The sequence below is a fragment of the Oncorhynchus gorbuscha genome, linkage group LG06, assembly GCF_021184085.1.
Source record: "Oncorhynchus gorbuscha isolate QuinsamMale2020 ecotype Even-year linkage group LG06, OgorEven_v1.0, whole genome shotgun sequence".
NCBI classification, from domain to species: domain Eukaryota; kingdom Metazoa; phylum Chordata; class Actinopteri; order Salmoniformes; family Salmonidae; genus Oncorhynchus; species Oncorhynchus gorbuscha.
In genome coordinates, this window is record NC_060178.1 from 12,529,494 (window position 1) to 12,547,881 (window position 18,388).

At 46.4% G+C, this 18,388-nt stretch overlaps 1 protein-coding gene across 7 annotated transcripts in view; it reads right to left on the reverse strand.

Moving 5' to 3' along the window:
• LOC124037551 (transcription factor SOX-6-like) overlaps window positions 1–18,388 on the reverse strand; it is a 213,832-nt gene that overhangs the window by 97,650 nt on the left and 97,794 nt on the right. For all 7 annotated transcript variants that reach the window (XM_046352364.1, XM_046352362.1, XM_046352359.1 and 4 more), the window contains exon 5: window positions 5,183–5,272. In XM_046352364.1, coding sequence (XP_046208320.1) covers window positions 5,183–5,272 — 90 coding nt within the window. The remainder of the gene's footprint in view (window positions 1–5,182; window positions 5,273–18,388) is intronic.

The following is an 18,388-nucleotide window of genomic DNA, read 5'->3' on the forward strand; positions in this document are numbered from 1 at the left end:
TGCTAAGTTAACTAGTGTAGCCCACAGCCATAATGCAAAGCCAGATTAGGGCCTTAGAAGGACAACTCAGAGTATGCTACTCTGTTCTTCTGAAATAGACTACATTTTCTTCACATCATATTTATTTAGACCAGTTTAAACTGGTCACGGCCGGATGTGGCACAGCCCGGGAACAAACCCGGATCTGTATTAACCTGTTACTCCTACCCCCTACTTTTTCGAACATTCTGTTAAAAATCGTGCAACATTTCAGCGCCCTATAGTATAGGCATATGATTAGTATGTGTGGATAGAAAACACTCAGACGTTTATAATACTGGTTAAATCACGGCTCTGACTATAACAGAACGTGCGTTTCATCGAAAAGCGCAGGAAAATCTGATCACTGAAAATTGGAAAATATATCAATGCGCCACTTGCATGTGTTGTCTATGGGAAAGCAAATTACCTGGAGCCGAGATTGCAATTCCTACAGCTTCCACACGATGTCAACAGTCTTGTCATTTTCCTAGGCTTTGTTTCTTGGTCAAACAAAGAAGAGATAGCCCATTTCTTCAGGTCTCGGACCGGATATTTTGGTTGAGATTTACCCAGACATTATTTCCAGACGTACCCCTATAGAATATACATCGCCTCGTGATCAATTTGATCGCTTATTAACGTTTACTAGTACCTAAAGTTGCATTACAAAAGTATTTCGAAGTGTTTTGTGAAAGTTTATCGTCGACTTTTTTAATTTATAAAAATGACGTTACAAGACGCTATTTTTTTCGTTTATCACACAGTCTTCATAGATCGATATCTAGGCTATATATGGACCGATTTAATCGAAAAAAGACCCAATAGTGATTATGGGACATCTAGGTGTGCCAACAAAGAAGATGGTCAAAGGTAATGAATGTTTTATATTTTATTTGTGCGGTTTGTGTAGCGCCGACTATGCTAATTATTTTGTTTACGTCCCCTGCGGGTCTTTTGGGGTGTTACATGCTATCAGATAATAGCTTCTCATGCATTCACCGAAAAGCATTTTAAAAATCTGACTTGTTGCCTGGATTCACAACGAGTGTAGCTTTAATTCAATACCCGGCATGTGTATTTTAATGAACGTTTGAGTTTTAACTAGTACTATTAGCATTTAGCGTAGCGCATTTGCATTTCCAGATATCTAGATGGGACGCCTGCGTGTCAGGTAATAATAATAATAATAATAATATATGCCATTTAGCAGACGCTTTTATCCAAAGCGACTTACAGTCATGTGTGCATACATTCTACGTATGGGTGGTACCGGGGATCGAACCCACTACCCTGGCGTTACAAGCGCCATGCTCTACCAACTGAGCTACAGAAGCTACAGAAGGAGCAAGAGGTTAACGCCTCTAGCACTGCTTGCGATGCAGTACCTTAGACCGATTCGTGTGAGGCCCTAAAAGTGTTTGTTAATTAACGGTCAATTACCGTGAGACCTGCGGTTATTTGCTTGACAATCACCAGCTGACATGACCACCACAGCCCTAGGTCCAACCCGGTACTAGATGGGTGTACCTAATAAACTGTCCCCTCACTGTATGTAGACCACCTTCAATAGATGATAGATAGTCAATGAACCTCAACTGCTTCTGTATATTAGGCTGGTTCCTTCCCTAAACCTTTATCAATAAAAATACATTTAAAAAACGGCACAGATTCAAACCCAAGACTGGTACACTAACGTTACCGAACACTCTATTACTCAGGCCAACGGGAGGAAAAAATCTGGGAGAATATTGTAAGATTCGTCAAGACTAAAGATAACTGTGAATGAACAAAGATGTTGATGGTGTTGCGTGTGATTCACAGCAAAACAGTCCTATATCTATCCATCTATCTCTCTCAGTGGTTAGTCCCAGTTACATGTCGAGCATTAAGAAGTGTCGGCCGTTTGAATTGAATCACAGTGTTTTGGAGTGAGGACACAGCTGGTGGAACAGAGTGCTCTGTGTGTAAGAGAGAGTGAGTGAGAAAGGGAGAGAGAGAGAGAGAGAGAGAGAGAGAGAGAGAGAGAGAGAGAGAGAGAGAGAGAGAGAGAGAGAGAGAGCGAGACAAAGAGTCGGAGAGCGAGACAAAAAGAGAGACGTAGAGAAAATGAATACGAGAGAGAGCGAGACAGCTCCAGCTGCTTAAGTATGAGAGTTGAAGTGAGGAGGCTCAATGTCAATCCTGTTCCAATTTGTGTTTCTGTGTATTTTTTACGTTATCTGCAGAGGAAATGCTGCCCTTTCTAAGTGGGCAATCTAAATGGCACTTTCAGAGCGCCGCTAAGAAGGAGCAGATTGATGAGGAATGAGAGGGTTGGATTCAGAAAGCTCATCAAGGTGTGAATCCCAAATGGCACCCTATTCCCTATATAGTGCACTACTTTTGTCCAGAACCTATTGGGCTCTGTTCATAAGTATGCACAATGTAGGGAATAGGGTGCCATTTGGGACGTAGTCATAATGTTATCTCCCTCAATCGAACGTTCATCCTAGCGGCCAGAGTGTTGGGGCAGTAACCAAAACAATCTGTCGATATGGCCTTGAGCAAGGTACATAACCCTACTTTGCTCCAGGGGCGCCATACTACCATGACTGACCCTGTAAAACAACACATTTCACTGCATCTATTCTAAAACAGTCTTTTTTCAATTTTATTTTTCCACAATGCCAGGAGGATTTTCTTTAAACCAGAGCAAATTATATATGAAACATGTTGTGTAAGATGTTTTTAGATTCTTGGATGATTTTGCAGCAGGATATCAGTTATTAATGATATTTTTTTATTGTTTTATCAGATATAATAAGCCTGTGTTACTCAGACACTGAGGAGGACTGAAGTATGGTGAAATTAACAGGGAAATGTTTCAAATCAAATCATTCACATCCAGTGTGTGTATGAGTGTGTCAGGGGAGGCTGGTGGGAGGAGCTATAGGAGTACTGCTCATTGTAATGGCTGGAATGGAATAAACAGAACAGTCAAACATGTGGTTTCCATATGGTTGATGTGTTTGATACCGTTTCATTTATTCCATTCCAGCCATTACAATGAGCCCGTCCTCCTATAGCTCCTCCCACCAGCCTCCACTGGGGTGTGTGTGTGCGTTCGTGCGTGCCCATGGCGGGTATGGGTAGGAGGTAAAGACAGTCATCTCTGAAAGTCAGCTTTCATACAATATACAGCCTCACGGCTAATCCTAAAAGCATAGGACTGTATAGATGTTAACCACACTAAAGCCCTCGTTGATTCACCATTCAACACGCTGTGGGTCTTAATGCGTTTAAGCCTCTTAGTTTGCATGCTAATGAAGCAGTAGACCTAAGCAGTAGACTAACGGATGAGGCTTTTTTTTTGTGTGTGTGTGTGTGTGTGTGTAAAAGCATAATTGATGTGATATTCAAGTGTTCAACCCTGAAACTAGATCCAGCTAAAACATGTCTGTGTGTGATTCTATGTAACCGTCCTCCACCTGTGTCTATTCACAAGCTAGTCCCAATGGGAGTTTGAATTGAATACAACACACTGAAATCAGTTAGCTTTCCTAACTACAAATTCGGATTTGCTTACTTTGCACATAAGAGCATTTACCCCACCGCATGTATAGGCTTGTCAAAGTTACTGCTGAGGAATAAACACGTTAGAAAGTGGACTGATTTTTCATACATACATTTAATCAAAGTTATAATTTCAACCTGGACATGAAAAGAATGCTTACACAAGTATTCAGACCCTTTACTCAGTACTTTGTTTAAGCGTCTTTGGCAGCGATTACAGCCTTGAGTTTTCTTGGGTATGATGCTACATGCTTGTCACTCCTGTATTTGAGAAGTTTCTTCCATTCTTCTCTGTAGATCTTCTCAAGCTCTGTCAGGTTGGATGGGGAGCGTCGCTGCAAAGCTATTTTCTGGTCTCTCCAGAGATGTTCGATCGGGTTCAAGTCCTGGCTCTGGCTGGGCCACTCAAGGACATTCAGAGTCTTGTCCTAAAGCCACTCCTGCGTTGTCTTGGCTGTGTGCTTAGTGTCGTTGTCCTGTTGGAAGGTGAACATACACCCCAGCCTGAGATCCTGAGTGCTCTGGAGCAGGTTTTCATCAAGGATCTCTCTATACTTTGCTCCATTCATCTTTCCTTCGATCCTGACTGCTCTCCCAGTCCCTGCCGCTGAAAAACATCCACACAGCATGATGATGCTGCCACCTCCATGCTTCACCGTAGGGATGTTGCCAGGTTTCCTCTAGACGTGACGCCTGGCATTCAGGCCAAAGAGTTTTATATTGGTTTCATCAGACCAGATAATCTTGTTTCTCATGGTCTGAGAGTCCATTAGGTGCCTTTTGGCAAACTTCAAGTGGGCTGTTGTGCCTTTTACTGAGGAGTGGCTTCCGTTTTGCCACTCTACCATAAAGGCCTGATTGGTGGAGTGCTGCAGAGATGGTTGTCCTCCTGGAACGTTCTCCCATCTCGGCAGAGAAATTCTAGAGCTCTGTCAGAGTGACCATTGGGTTCTTGTTCAACTCCCTGACCAAGGCCCTTCTCCCTCGATTGCTCAGTTTGGCCAGGCGGACAGCTCTAGGAAGAGTCTTGGTGGTTCCAAACTTCTTCCATTTAAGAATGATGGAGGCCACTGCTTCTTTGGGGCCTTCGATGCTGCACAAACATTTTGCTACTCTTCCACCAGATCTGTGCCTCGACGCAATCCTCTCTCAGAGCTCTACGGACAATTCCTTCGACCTCATGGCTAGGTTTTTGCTCTGACATGTCAACTGTGGGAACTTATATAGACAGGTGTGTGCCTTTCCAAATCATGTCCAATCAATTGAATTTACCACAGGTGGACGCCAATCAAGTTGTAGAAAACATCTCAAGGATGCTCAATGGAAACAGTATGCACCTGAGCTCAATTTCAAGTCTCATAGCAAAGGGTCTGAATACTTATGTAAATAAGGTCTGTTTTAAAAATATATAACTTAGCTAACATTTAAAATAAAATAAAATGTTTAGATTGATGAGGATGTTTTTTATTTAATCTATTCTATAATAAGGCTGTAACGTAAAAAAATGTGGAAAAAGTCAAGGGGTCTGAATACTTTCCAAATGCAGTGTACCTACAAGAGAGTGGGGGATACCTCATGAATAACGGCCATCTTTGATGCAAAGTCTCACCTTTGACCTCTCCTAGGAGCTTGCTGGCATTCAGTCTTTCCATCCTGTCTTTCCAGTCTTTAGACAGAAGTCTCTCCATACAGGTCGACTCTACAGGAGGAGAGAGGAGGAGAGGAACACACAAGATAGTATCCTGGTTCTGTCACTCAAGGTACATGTTATTGGCTAAGCAGAATGCGATGGAAACCACTCCACTAAATCTCTCAATGGGTCTCTTCAGATTCTCTGAATATTATGTTCAGTATTCATCTCTATGCCCCCAGTGTGTATGAGAGAGAGAGATACCGGAGACGTCAAGCAGTCAAGACGGCATTCTTCTCTTCCAGTATGGAAACCCCCCAAAGGGATTTTCTAGATAAAAAATGGTTAAGTGGACAATGGCTCATCTGTGGGACTAGATCCTAACAAAAGGACAAGTATTCATAAGCACATGGGCATTTGAATGGTTGAATTTTTTGTTTGAGAGGTCTGCGCATAGGCTATTGTGGTCATGAGGCTCTCAAAAGAGTTGAATACAACTAACTTGGAGTGTGTCCCAAATGGCACCCTATCCCCTATGTAGTGCACTACTTTTGACCAGGACCCTATGGGAATAGGGTGCCATTTGAGACACAAGTTATTCAGCCCCATTAAGGCCTAGCATGTTAACACTGGTTTATGATTATTGTAAATCAGTTCATGCTGTGCGGGATCACATGGGATGAACACGAACAATGGTCAATTAAAGGGAGGCAATGGATATCTGATCACATTCCCAATGGCACCCTATTCCTTATGTAGTGCACTACTTTAACAAAAGTAATGCACTACTTTAACCAAAGTAATGCACTACTTTTAACCAAAGTAATGCAAAGTAATGCACTACTTTTAACCAAAGTAATGCACTATGTATGAGATGCAGCCCATAAGAAACAAAATGTAAATGCTTACAAAAGAGGCGAACTTCAAAACATATTTCAAATTCCAAAAGGCCTTTCCCACCCTGTGTACTCAAAACATGGAAGTCCAATTCTTAATAACAAGATGCAATTTTGCCGTCAAAATCCCCTGTAATTTGTTGATAATTTGTCTTCTCAACCTGAAAGGACGCCTAGCTTGACATATACTGTATATATTTGGTAGACTATTTACAACCAAGGGAAGAGTGTCTTTCTCCCACTATGAGAGCTAAACATACAGTCTGTTAGGCCTCACATAAAACACAATTAGAGGGAGGATTTATAGACGCACTTAGGGAAAGAAAATACAACCTGTATCTCTACTCTACGTCTGTGCTTTGGCGCTGTACGAGGGAAACGTGGGTGTCTGTGTGTGTGGGGGGGGTTTACATGATTTATAACCCCCCACGCTGATGAACATCTGAAGAGAGAAGGAGGAAGAAGGGAGAGGAGAAGAGAGGAGTAAATGAGGATGGAGAGGAGAAGAGAGGAGTAAAGGAGGATGGAGAGGAGAAGAGAGGAGTAAAGGAGGATGGAGAGGAGAAAGATAAAGGAGGATGGAGAGGAGAAGAGAGGAGTAAAGGAGGATGGAGAGGAGAAGAGAGGAGTAAAGGAGGATGGAGAGGAGAAGAGAGGAGTAAATGAGGATGGAGAGGAGAAGAGAGGAGTAAATGAGGATGGAGAGGAGAAGAGAGGAGTAAAGGAGGATGGAGAGGAGAAGAGATAAAGGAGGATGGAGAGGAGAAGAGAGGAGTAAATGAGGATGGAGAGGAGAAGAGAGGAGTAAAGGAGGATGGAGAGGAGAAGAGAGGAGTAAAGGAGGATGGAGAGGAGAAGAGAGGAGTAAATGAGGATGGAGAGGAGAAGAGAGGAGTAAATGAGGATGGAGAGGAGAAGAGAGGAGTAAAGGAGGATGGAGAGGAGAAGAGAGGAGTAAATGAGGATGGAGAGGAGAAGAGAGGAGTACAGGAGGATGGAGAGGAGAAGAGAGGAGTAAAGGAGGATGGAGAGGAGAAGAGAGGAGTAAATGAGGATGGAGAGGAGAAGAGAGGAGTAAATGAGGATGGAGAGGAGAAGAGAGGAGTAAAGGAGGATGGAGAGGAGAAGAGAGGAGTAAAGGAGGATGGAGAGGAGAAGAGAGGAGTAAATGAGGATGGAGAGGAGAAGAGAGGAGTAAATGAGGATGGAGAGGAGAAGAGAGGAGTAAAGGAGGATGGAGAGGAGAAGAGAGGAGTAAATGAGGATGGAGAGGAGAAGAGAGGAGTAAAGGATGATGAGATGTGTTTTACCCTAGATGGGTCTCTATCTCTCCCTCCTTTCTTAACCCTACAGAGTGAGGATCAAGTGATGTTTAGATTGGGGAATGGATAAAAATACCACACTGTCCACACCTTCCTAAAGTAGAGGAGCTATTCAGGTGATGAACGACTTGCGAACAAAGTCCAGAGAAGGGGAGAGAGGGAGAAGGGGAGCGAGAGGGATAGAGGGAGAAGGGGAGAGAGAGTGAGAGAGAGGGAGAAGAGGAGAGAGAGGAAGAAGGGGTGAGAGGGAGAGAGATAGAAGGGGAGAGAGAGGGGGAAGGGAGAGAAGAGTGTCATGTTTCCGAACCCATGCTTCGTCCATGAAACAACCCTCAGCCCCAGAGTCTATCAAGGCACTACATGTAGCACCCGAACCGGTCCAGCGTAGGTGGACCGACAAAGTAGTACAGGACCTTGATGGAGAGACTTGAGTAGTTGCGCTCACCTGTAGCCCTCCGCTTACAGATGAGCTCTGGCTTTTACTGGACATGAATTAACAAAATGTCCAGCAACTCCGCAATAGAGGCACAGGCGGTTGGTGATCCTCCGTTCCCTCTCCTTATTCGAGATGCGAATCCCTCCCAGCTGCATGGGCTCAGTCTCAAAGCAGAGGAGGGAGATGGTTGCGATGCGGAGCAGGGAAACACCGTTGATGCGAGCTCTCTTCCACGAGCCCGGTGACGAAGATCTACCCGTCGTTCTATGCGGATGGCGAGAGCAATCAAAGAGTCCACATCTGAAGGAACCTCCCGGGAGAGAATCTCATCCTTAACCACTGCGTGGAGTCCCTCCAGAAAACGAGCGAGCAGCGCCGGCTCGTTCCACTCACTAGAGGCAGCAAGGTGGGTTATTAACCCTAGGTTCTGGAGGCTCGGCAGGCCAGGAAGTAACAGGTGGCACGAGACGTAGACTCTGGAACTGTCCAGAGAGGTCGGAAACCTGAGCGGCCAGGTTCTCCACGGCATGGCGAGCAGCGGACAATTCCTGCTCGTGTCTGCCGAGCATGGCTCCTTGGATCTCGACGGCAGTGTAACGAGCGTCTGAAGTCGCTGGGTCCATTCCTTGGTCGGTTCCTTCTGTCATGCAGGTGAAAGAGGACCCAAAAGCGACTTAACAGAAACAGAGTTTATTTAAGTCCAAACAGGGAATAACAGAAATCCTCTAGACTTGTAGAGGGGAAATAACTGGAGAAGCGGCCACAGACTGCAGGTCGCTTCGGGTAGGCGCAGGCCGTAGTCGACAGAGACACCTGCTCACACGCAGCATCTGATGAAGGCAAAAAAACACGACAGGACAGGGCGATACACAATCACAGCAAAAACACGACAGGACAGGGCGAAACGCAATCACAGCATGGTGAATACAATACAAGGAAGACGGGACAGGAACGGATCACAAAGGAATAAATAGGGACTCTAATCAGGGGAAAGGATCGGGAACAGGTGTGGGAAGACTAAATGATGATTAGGGAATAGGAACAGCTGGGAGCAGGAACGGAACGATAGAGAGAAGAGAGAGCGAGAGAGTGAGAGAGGGAGGGGGAGAGAGAGGGATAGAAGGAGGGAAAGAACCAAATAAGACCAGCAGAGGGAAACGAATAGCATGGGGAGCACAGGGACAAGACATGATAATAAATGACAAACATGACAAAGAGGACAGAGAGAAGAGGACAGAGAGGGAGAGAAAAGGAGAGAGGGAGAGAGAGAGAAGGGGAGAGAGAAGGAGTAAGGGAGAGAGAGAGGGAAAGAAAGAGGGAGAGAAGAGGAGAGGGAGGGAGAATGGGAGAGAGTGGGAGAAGGGTAAAGAGAGAGCGAGAGAGAGAGAGAGAGAGAGAGAGAGAGAGAGAGAGAGAGAGAGAGAGAGAGAGAGAGAGAGAGAGAGAGAGAGAGAGAGAGGGAGGGAGGGAGGGAGGGAGAGAAGGAGAGAAGGAGAAGGGGAGAGAGAGTGGGAGAAGGGGAGAGAGAGTGGGGAGAGAGGGAGAAGGGGATAGAAAGGGAAGGGGAGAGAGAGGGAGAAGGGGAGAGAGAGTGGGAGAAGGGGAGAGAGAGGGAGAAGGGGAGAGAGAGTGGGAGAAGGGGAGAGAGAGAAGGAAAAGGGGTGAGAGAGGGAGAAGGGGAGAGCAAGGGAGAACGGGAGGGCGAGGGAGAGAGAGGGAGCGAGAGAGAGAGGGAGCGAAGGAGAGAAAATAAGGGAGGGAGAAGTGGAGAGATAAGTGGAGAGATAAGGGGAAGGGGAGAGATGTTGAGAAGGGGAGAGAGAGGGAGTAGGGGAAAATGGAATGAAGAAGGAAGAAACGGAGGGTGATGAAGAGGAAGAGAAGAAGAAAGGAGGAAGAAGAAGAGATAGGAGATGAGTGGGGGAGGAGGAAGAAAATAGGGAGGAAGAAGAGGAAAAAGAGGAGGACCAGGAAGAGGAGACTGAGGCGGGAAGAAAGTCCCAAAGTGCTTCTATTTTTCTCACACACACACACACACACACACACACACACACACACACACACACACACACACACACACACACACACACACACACACACACACACACACACACACACACACACACACACACACACACACACACACACAGGCAGGGCTGCCATTGTAAATCTGTTGGGCCCGCCAAGTATCAGAGATTGTACTTGGTGTAAACAGACTTTTTATCACCTGGCTGCCTCAGCGTTGTGCCAAAAGCACGTGTTTATGGTGTTTAACAGAAACCACAGACGTGTGACGGTGTGCAGCAGGCAAGCATCAACAGTCCTGGAGGGAGGACACTGCCAGGAGCTTAGAGCCTTAACTGCCTGCAGCAGCCTCCCATGAGATCACCACTTGTAGAGAGGAGAGATATCATCCTTGTCTTTCTCTTGCTCCATCTCTCACATACACACCTGGTAGCAAGCACGCAACACACAGCAAACACAAACCAACAGTTGACCTAAACACTGATTTAAGGATGTGTGTGTGTGTGTGTGTGTGTGTGTGTGTGTGTGTGTGTGTGTGTGTGTGTGTGTGTGTGTGTGTGTGTGTGTGTGTGTGTGTGTGTGTGTGTGTGTGTGTGTGTGTGTGTGTGTGTGTGTGTGTGTGTGTGTGTGTGTGTGTGTGTGTGTGTGTGTGTGTGTGTGCTAAAGAGTTGATCTCTCCTTTCCTCTCTGGCCTGACTCCTGGTGTTTCTCCTTTCCTCTCTGGCCTGACTCCTGGTGTTTCTCCTTTCCTCTCTGGCCTGACTCCTGGTGTTTCTCCTTTCCTCTCTGGCCTGACTCCTGGTGTTTCTCCTTTCCTCTCTGGCCTGACTCCTGGTGTTTGGGCATACAGTATGTTGAGTTGTATGCTTTCACTCTGACATAAATCCTCTGTCCAGTTGTTCTCTCTCTCCCTCTCCAACTGCACTATTGGGTACTGACCCCCTCCCACCTCTAAATAAAGTATAGTGTATGTTTCTGACACCCTTCTGCAATAGAAGTGGGGCAACAGTAGCTGGAGTAGCTGGGCCAACAGTAGCTGGGCCAACAGTAGCTGGGGCAACAGTAGCTGGGGCTACAGTAGCTGGGGAAACAGTAGCTGGGGCAACAGTAGCTGGGGCTACAGTAGCTGGGCCAACAGTAGCTGGGGCAACAGTAGCTGGGGCAACAGTAGCTGGGGTAACAGTAGCTGGGGAAACAGTAGCTGGTAGCTGTCGTTGTCATTTTATTTCTCTACTCAGTCCATTTGATGTAGTAGGGGAGGAGAGTTGATTTGGCTGGTGGATCCTGACAGCTCTCTAGTTAGGCGTTAGTGCTCTAGGCATCATGCATTAACCATTGGGAGGAAAACATGTGCGAACACACACACATGAACACATAAACAAACAAACACACACAGTCGCATACACACACAGTCGCATGCACACACAGTCGCACACACACAGTCGCACACACACACACACACACACACACACACACACACACACACACACACACACACACACACACACACACACACACACACACACACACACACACACACACACACACACACACACACACGAGTAAAACAGGCCGGGTGTGTACTGTAGCCAGCTAGCCACTACAAGAGTAAAACAGGCCGGGTGTGTACTGTAGCCAGCTAGCCACTGCAAGAGTAAAACAGGCCGGGTGTGTACTGTAGCCAGCTAGCCACTACAAGAGTAAAACAGGCCGGGTGTGTACTGTAGCCAGCTAGCCACTGCAAGAGTAAAACAGGCCGGGTGTGTACTGTAGCCAGCTAGCCACTACAAGAGTAAAACAGGCCGGGTGTGTACTGTAGCCAGCTAGCCACTACAAGAGTAAAACAGGCCGGGTGTGTACTGTAGCCAGCTAGCCACTGCAAGAGTAAAACAGGCCGGGTGTGTACTGTAGCCAGCTAGCCACTGCAAGAGTAAAACAGGCCGGGTGTGTACTGTAGCCAGCTAGCCACTGCAAGAGTAAAACAGGCCGGGTGTGTACTGTAACCAGCTAGTCACTACAAGAGTAAAACAGGCCGTGTGTGTACTGTAGCCAGCTAGCCACTACAAGAGTAAAACAGGCCGGGTGTGTACTGTAGCCAGCTAGCCACTACAAGAGTAAAACAGGCCGGGTGTGTACTGTAGCCAGCTAGCCACTACAAGAGTAAAACAGGCCGGTTGTGTACTGTAGCCAGCTAGCCACTACAAGAGTAAAACAGGCCGGTTGTGTACTGTAGCCAGCTAGCCACTACAAGAGTAAAACAGGCCGGTTGTGTACTGTAACCAGCAAGCCACTACAAGAGTAAAACAGGCCGGTTGTGTACTGTAGCCAGCTAGCCACTACTGAGTAAAACACTATTTTCATCTGTCAGATGCCACTTCAAGAGTAAAACAGGCCGGGTGTGTACTGTAACCAGCTAGCCACTGCAAGAGTAAAACAGGCCGGGTGTGTACTGTAACCAGCTAGCCACTGCAAGAGTAAAACAGGCCGGTTGTGATCTTAGCCAGCTAGCCACTGCAAGAGTAAAACAGGCCGGGTGTGTACTGTAGCCAGCTAGCCACTACAGTAAAACATCGGGTGTGTACTGTAGCCAGCTAGCCACTGCAAGAGTAAAACAGGCCACGGTTGGACTGTAACCAGCTAGCCACTGCAAGAGTAAAACAGGCCGGGTGTGACTGTAGCCAGCTAGCCACTGCAAGAGAAACAGGCCGGGTGTGTACTGTAACCAGCTAGCCACTACAAGATAAAACAGGCCGTGTGTGTACTGTAACCAGCTAGCCACTACAAGAGTAAAACAGGCCGGGTGTGTACTGTAACCACTAGCCACTGCAAGAGTAAAACAGACCGGGTTTTACTGTAACCACAGCCACTACAAGAGTAAAACAGGCCGGGTGTGTACTGTAACCATCTAGCCACTACAAGAGTAAAACAGGCCACTATTCTACTGTAGCCAGCTAGCCACTACAAGAGTAAAACAGGCCGGGTGTGTACTGTAGCCAGCTAGCCACTACAAGAGTAAAACAGGCCGGGTGTGTACTGTAGCCAGCTAGCCACTACAAGATCTAAATGCTGTAAAACCATTAGAGGCCCAAGTCAGATGTGTGTTGTGTGTGTTAGCACGGTGTCCGTTACTGAGACACTATTTTCATCTATCAGATGACACCTGCTCTGCATCTCGCTTTTGTTGGATCTACCGGCCACGGGCACCAGGGTACAGATCTAGGATCTGCCAACCTTACCAGATCTTACCCTTAACCATTAGTGGGGTAAATGCAAAATTGACCCAAGATCAGCATCTTGGTGCAGCTTAATCCTTGCCACGGTTGGAGAATGCCTGCAAGCAGCGATTTTACAGAGGGTGGATGGGGGCTGGCTGAAGGGTGTTGTAGCATACTAGTCTCTCTGTACTACCTAGTCAACTGATCAACCATTGACCCGCAAGCTTCCAACTTTCTACCTCAATATTACCAACACGTCTCCTGATCCACTAGGGGCAGTAAAACTGTAGACCATTTTAATTATATCCACAGAAATGCATGCAAGGCCCTACCTCATCTTCTCCTCGGCAAATCTGACCACTATTCTCCTGCTACTTGTTTACAAACAAAAGCTCAAACAGGAAGTACCAGTGATGTGTTCAATACGTAAGTGGTCCGATGAAGCAGACGTGAGGCTACAAGACTGCTCTGCTGGTACAGACAGGGATATGTTCTGGGATGTTTTAGATGGCATTGAGGAGTTTACCACATCAGTCACGGGCTTCATCAATAACTGCACAGATGATGTCGTCCCCACAGTGACTATACGAACGTTTACAAACCAAACAACATGGTTCACAGGCAATATCCATGCTGGGCTAAAGGCTAGCACTTTCAAGGAAAGGGACACAGGCAATATCCATGCTGGGCTAAAGGCTAGCACTTTCAAGGAAAGGGACACAGGCAATATCCATGCTGGGCTAAAGGCTAGCACTTTCAAGGAAAGGGACACAGGCAATATCCATGCTGGGCTAAAGGCTAGCACTTTCAAGGAAAGGGACACAGGCAATATCCATGCTGGGCTAAAGGCTAGCACTTTCAAGGAAAGGGACACAGGCAATATCCATGCTGGGCTAAAGGCTAGCACTTTCAAGGAAAGGGACACAGGCAATATCCATGCTGGGCTAAAGGCTAGCACTTTCAAGGAAAGGGACACAGGCAATATCCATGCTGGGCTAAAGGCTAGCACTTTCAAGGAAAGGGACACAGGCATTGAGCTTTCATTTAAAAAAAAGCTGCATCATTGTGAAGGACTTGTAAGCAAGCAATTCAGGCATATTCAAATATAATTCTATTTTAAATTCAAAACCGTTGGATTGGTGTATGAAGGAAGAGAAGATGCCTAGAATTTTACAGAAGGGTAGAAGTGTAAAAGGGTAGATATGTAGATGTATATAGAGACTCATAGAAGGGTAGAAGTGTAGAGAAGGTTAGAGGTGTAGAAAAGGGTAGAAGTGTAGATGTGTAGAATTATAGAGAAGGGTGTAGAAAATGGTAGAAGTATAGAGAATGGTAGAAGGGTAGACTTTCAGAAGGATAGAAGGATAGAAGTGTAGAGAAGGGTAGAAGTGTAGAAGTATATAAGAGGGTCAAAGTGTAGAGAAGGGTAGAAGTATATAAGAGGGTAGAAGTGTAGAGAAGGGTAGAATTATATAAGAGGGTAGAAGTGTAGAGAAGGGTAGAAGTATATAAGAGGGTAGAAGTGTAGAGAAGGGTAGAAGTATATAAGAGGGTAGAAGTGTAGAGAAGGGTAGAAGTATATAAGAGGGTAGAAGTGTAAAAGGGCAGAAGTTTAGAGAAGAGTATACCTATAGAGAAGGGTAGACATTTAGAAGGTTAGACGTGTAGAAGTGTAGAAATTTAGAAGTGTGGAGAAGGGTAGAAGTGTAGGGAACAGAAGGGTAGAAGTGTAGAGAAGGGTAGAAGTGTGGGGAACAGAAGGGTAGAAGTGTAGAGAAGGGTATAAGTGTAGAGAAGGGTATAAGTGTAGAGAACAGAAGGGTAGAAGTGTAGGGAACAGAAGGGTAGAAGTGTAGAGAAGGGTAGAAGTGTAGGGAACAGAAGGGTAGAAGTGTAGAGAAGGGTAGAAGTGTAGAGAAGGGTAGAAGTGTAGAGAACAGAAGGGTAGAAGTGTAGGGAAAGAAGGGTAGAAGTGTAGAGAAGGGTAGAAGTGTAGGGAACAGAAGGGTAGAAGTGTAGAGAAGGGTAGAAGTGTAGGGAACAGAAGGGTAGAAGTGTAGAGAACAGAAGGGTAGAAGTGTAGAGAACAGAAGGGTAGAAGTGTAGAGAAGGGTAGAAGTGTAGGGAACAGAAGGGTAGAAGTGTAGAGAAGGGTAGAAGTGTAGGGAACAGAAGGGTAGAAGTGTAGAGAACAGAAGGGTAGAAGTGTAGGGAACAGAAGGGTAGAAGTGTAGAGAACAGAAGGGTAGAAGTGTAGAGAAGGGTAGAAGTGTAGAGAAGGGTAGAAGTGTAGAGAACAGAAGGGTAGAAGTGTAGAGAACAGAAGGGTAGAAGTGTAGAGAAGGGTAGAAGTGTAGGGAACAGAAGGGTAGAAGTGTAGAGAAGGGTAGAAGGGAACAGAAGGGAAGTGTAGAGAAGGGTAGAAGTGTAGAGAAGGGTAGAAGTGTAGAGAAGAAGGGTAGAAGTGTAGGGAACAGAAGGGAGAAGTGTAGAAGGGTAGAAGTGTAGAGAAGGGTAGAAGTGTAGAGAACAGAAGGGTAGAAGTGTAGGGAGAACAGAAGGGTAGAAGTGTAGAGAACAGAAGGGTAGAAGTGTAGAGAACAGAAGGGTAGAAGTGTAGAGAAGGGTAGAAGTGTAGGGAACAGAAGGGTAGAAGTGTAGAGAAGGGTAGAAGTGTAGAGAAGGGTAGAAGTGTAGAGAACAGAAGGGTAGAAGTGTAGAGAAGGGTAGAAGTGTAGAGAAGGGTAGAAGTGTAGGGAACAGAAGGGTAGAAGTGTAGAGAAGGGTAGAAGTGTAGAGAAGGGTAGAAGTGTAGAGAAGGGTAGAAGTGTAGAAAGGGTAGAAGTGTAGAGAAGGGTAGAAGTGTAGGGAACAGAAGGGTAGAAGTGTAGAGAAGGGTAGAAGTGTAGAGAAGGGTAGAAGTGTAGAGAAGGGTAGAAGTGTAGGGAACAGAAGGGTAGAAGTGTAGAGAACAGAAGGGTAGAAGTGTAGGGAACAGAAGGGTAGAAGTGTAGAGAAGGATAGAAGTGTAGAGAAGGGTAGAAGTGTAGGGAACAGAAGGGTAGAAGTGTAGAGAAGGGTAGAAGTGTAGGGAACAGAAGGGTAGAAGTGTAGAGAACAGAAGGGTAGAAGTGTAGGGAACAGAAGGGTAGAAGTGTAGGGAACAGAAGGGTAGAAGTGTAGAGAACAGAAGGGTAGAAGTGTAGGGAACAGAAGGGTAGAAGTGTAGGGAACAGAAGGGTAGAAGTGTAGAGAAGGGTAGAAGTGTAGAGAAGGGTAGAAGTGTAGGGAACAGAAGGGTAGAAGTGTAGGGAACAGAAGGGTAGACTTAGAGGGAAATGGGGAAAAAATGGTTGCTGTGCCACATTGGCAGTTGCAGATAGAAACGTATTGTATAGAGCTGACATTAGTCCTTAGTCTACGTGACATAGGCATATCAGTTATAATACTGTACAGTACATTACTCTATGAACGTTCTGTAACTTTGAACCCCACTGAACGAACATCATCGTTTTTTCGTAGACCTCTGTTAATTGTTACAGTCATGGGGTCCGTTGTACTGTAGCACAATTAAGTACAAAGAAACTTAACACTAAGCTTTAAACCGTGGGTTTAGATTCACTCTCGACTTGCTTATTTCACCTGACATCTCCCAATGCAAATACAGACAGTACAATTCAAGGAAAGAGAACGTCTCATCGTGATCTTTCAGAATAGATCACATCTCCGCACCCCTTCAATATGCGGGTTCAAGTCCTTTAGCTTCCGTTTCCACTTTAGTTGTGATTTGAGGAAACCCTATAGAGTCTCGCCTCCCCCAATGCCATGTGAGGCAGAGATACAATAGAAGTGTTGTTGTGGGAGTCCATAGGGTAACAGGGATTTGGGGTGGTGGTGGTTCAGTTTACAGGTGGTAACAGGGTGTTGGGGTGGGTGGTTGGGTTCACAGGCGGTAGGAGAGGTGGGGGGGTTCAACAACTGAGTGCAGCACAGTGTTACTGATGTTAACACGTACAAATAGGAGCCCACCAGAACAGCACAGAGAGAGAATAGCCCACCAGAACAGCACAGAGAGAGAATAGCCCACCAGAACAACAGCACAGAGAGAGAATAGTCCCACCAGAACAGCACAGAGAGAGAATAGCCCACCAGAACAGCACAGAGAGAGAATAGCCCACCAGAACAACAGCCCACAGAGCACAGAGAGAATAGCCCACCAGAACAGCACACCCCTTCAAGAGAGAGAATAGCCCACCAGAACAGCACAGCAGAACAGAGAGAGAATAGCCCACCAGAACAGCACAGAGAGAGAATAGCCCACCAGAACAACAGAGAGATAATAGCCCACCAGAACAGCACAGAGAGAGAATAGCCCACCAGAACAGCACAGAGAGAGAATAGCCCACCAGAACAGCACAGAGAGAGAATAGCCCACCAGAACAGCACAGAGAGAGAATAGCCCACCAGAACAGCACAGAGAATAGAGAACAGCACAGAGGGAGAGAATAGCCCACCAGAACAGCACAGAGACAGAATAGCCCACCAGAACAGCACAGAGAGAGAATAGCCCACCAGAACAGCACAGAACAGCACAGCAGAGAGAGAGAATAGCCCACCAGAACAGCACAGAGAGAGAATAGCCCACCAGAACAGCACAGAGAGAGAATAGCCCACCAGAACAGCACAGAGAGAGAATAGCCCACCAGAACAGCACAGAGAGAGAATAGCCCACCAGAACAGCACAGAGAGAGAATAGCCCACCAGAACAGCACAGAGAGAGAATAGCCCACCAGAACAGCACAGAGAGAGAATAGCCCACCAGAACAGCACAGAGAGAGAATAGCCCACCAGAACAGCACAGAGAGAGAATAGCCCACCAGAACAGCACAGAGAGAGAATAGCCCACCAGAACAGCACAGAGAGAGAGAGAGCCCACCAGAACAGCACAGAATAGCCCACCAGAACAGCACAGAGAACAGCACAGAGAGAGAATAGCCCACCAGAACAGCACAGAGAGAGAATAGCCCACCAGAACAGCACAGAGAGAGAATAGCCCACCAGAACAGCACAGAGAGAGAATAGCCCACCAGAACAGAACAGAGAGAGAATAGCCCACCAGAACAGCACAGAGAGAGAGAGAATAGCCCACCAGAACAGCACAGAGAGAGAATAGCCCACCAGAACAGCACAGAGAGAGAATAGCCCACCAGAACAGCACAGAGAGAGAATAGCCCACCAGAACAGCACAGAGAGAGAATAGCCCACCAGAACAGAACAGAGAGAGAATAGCC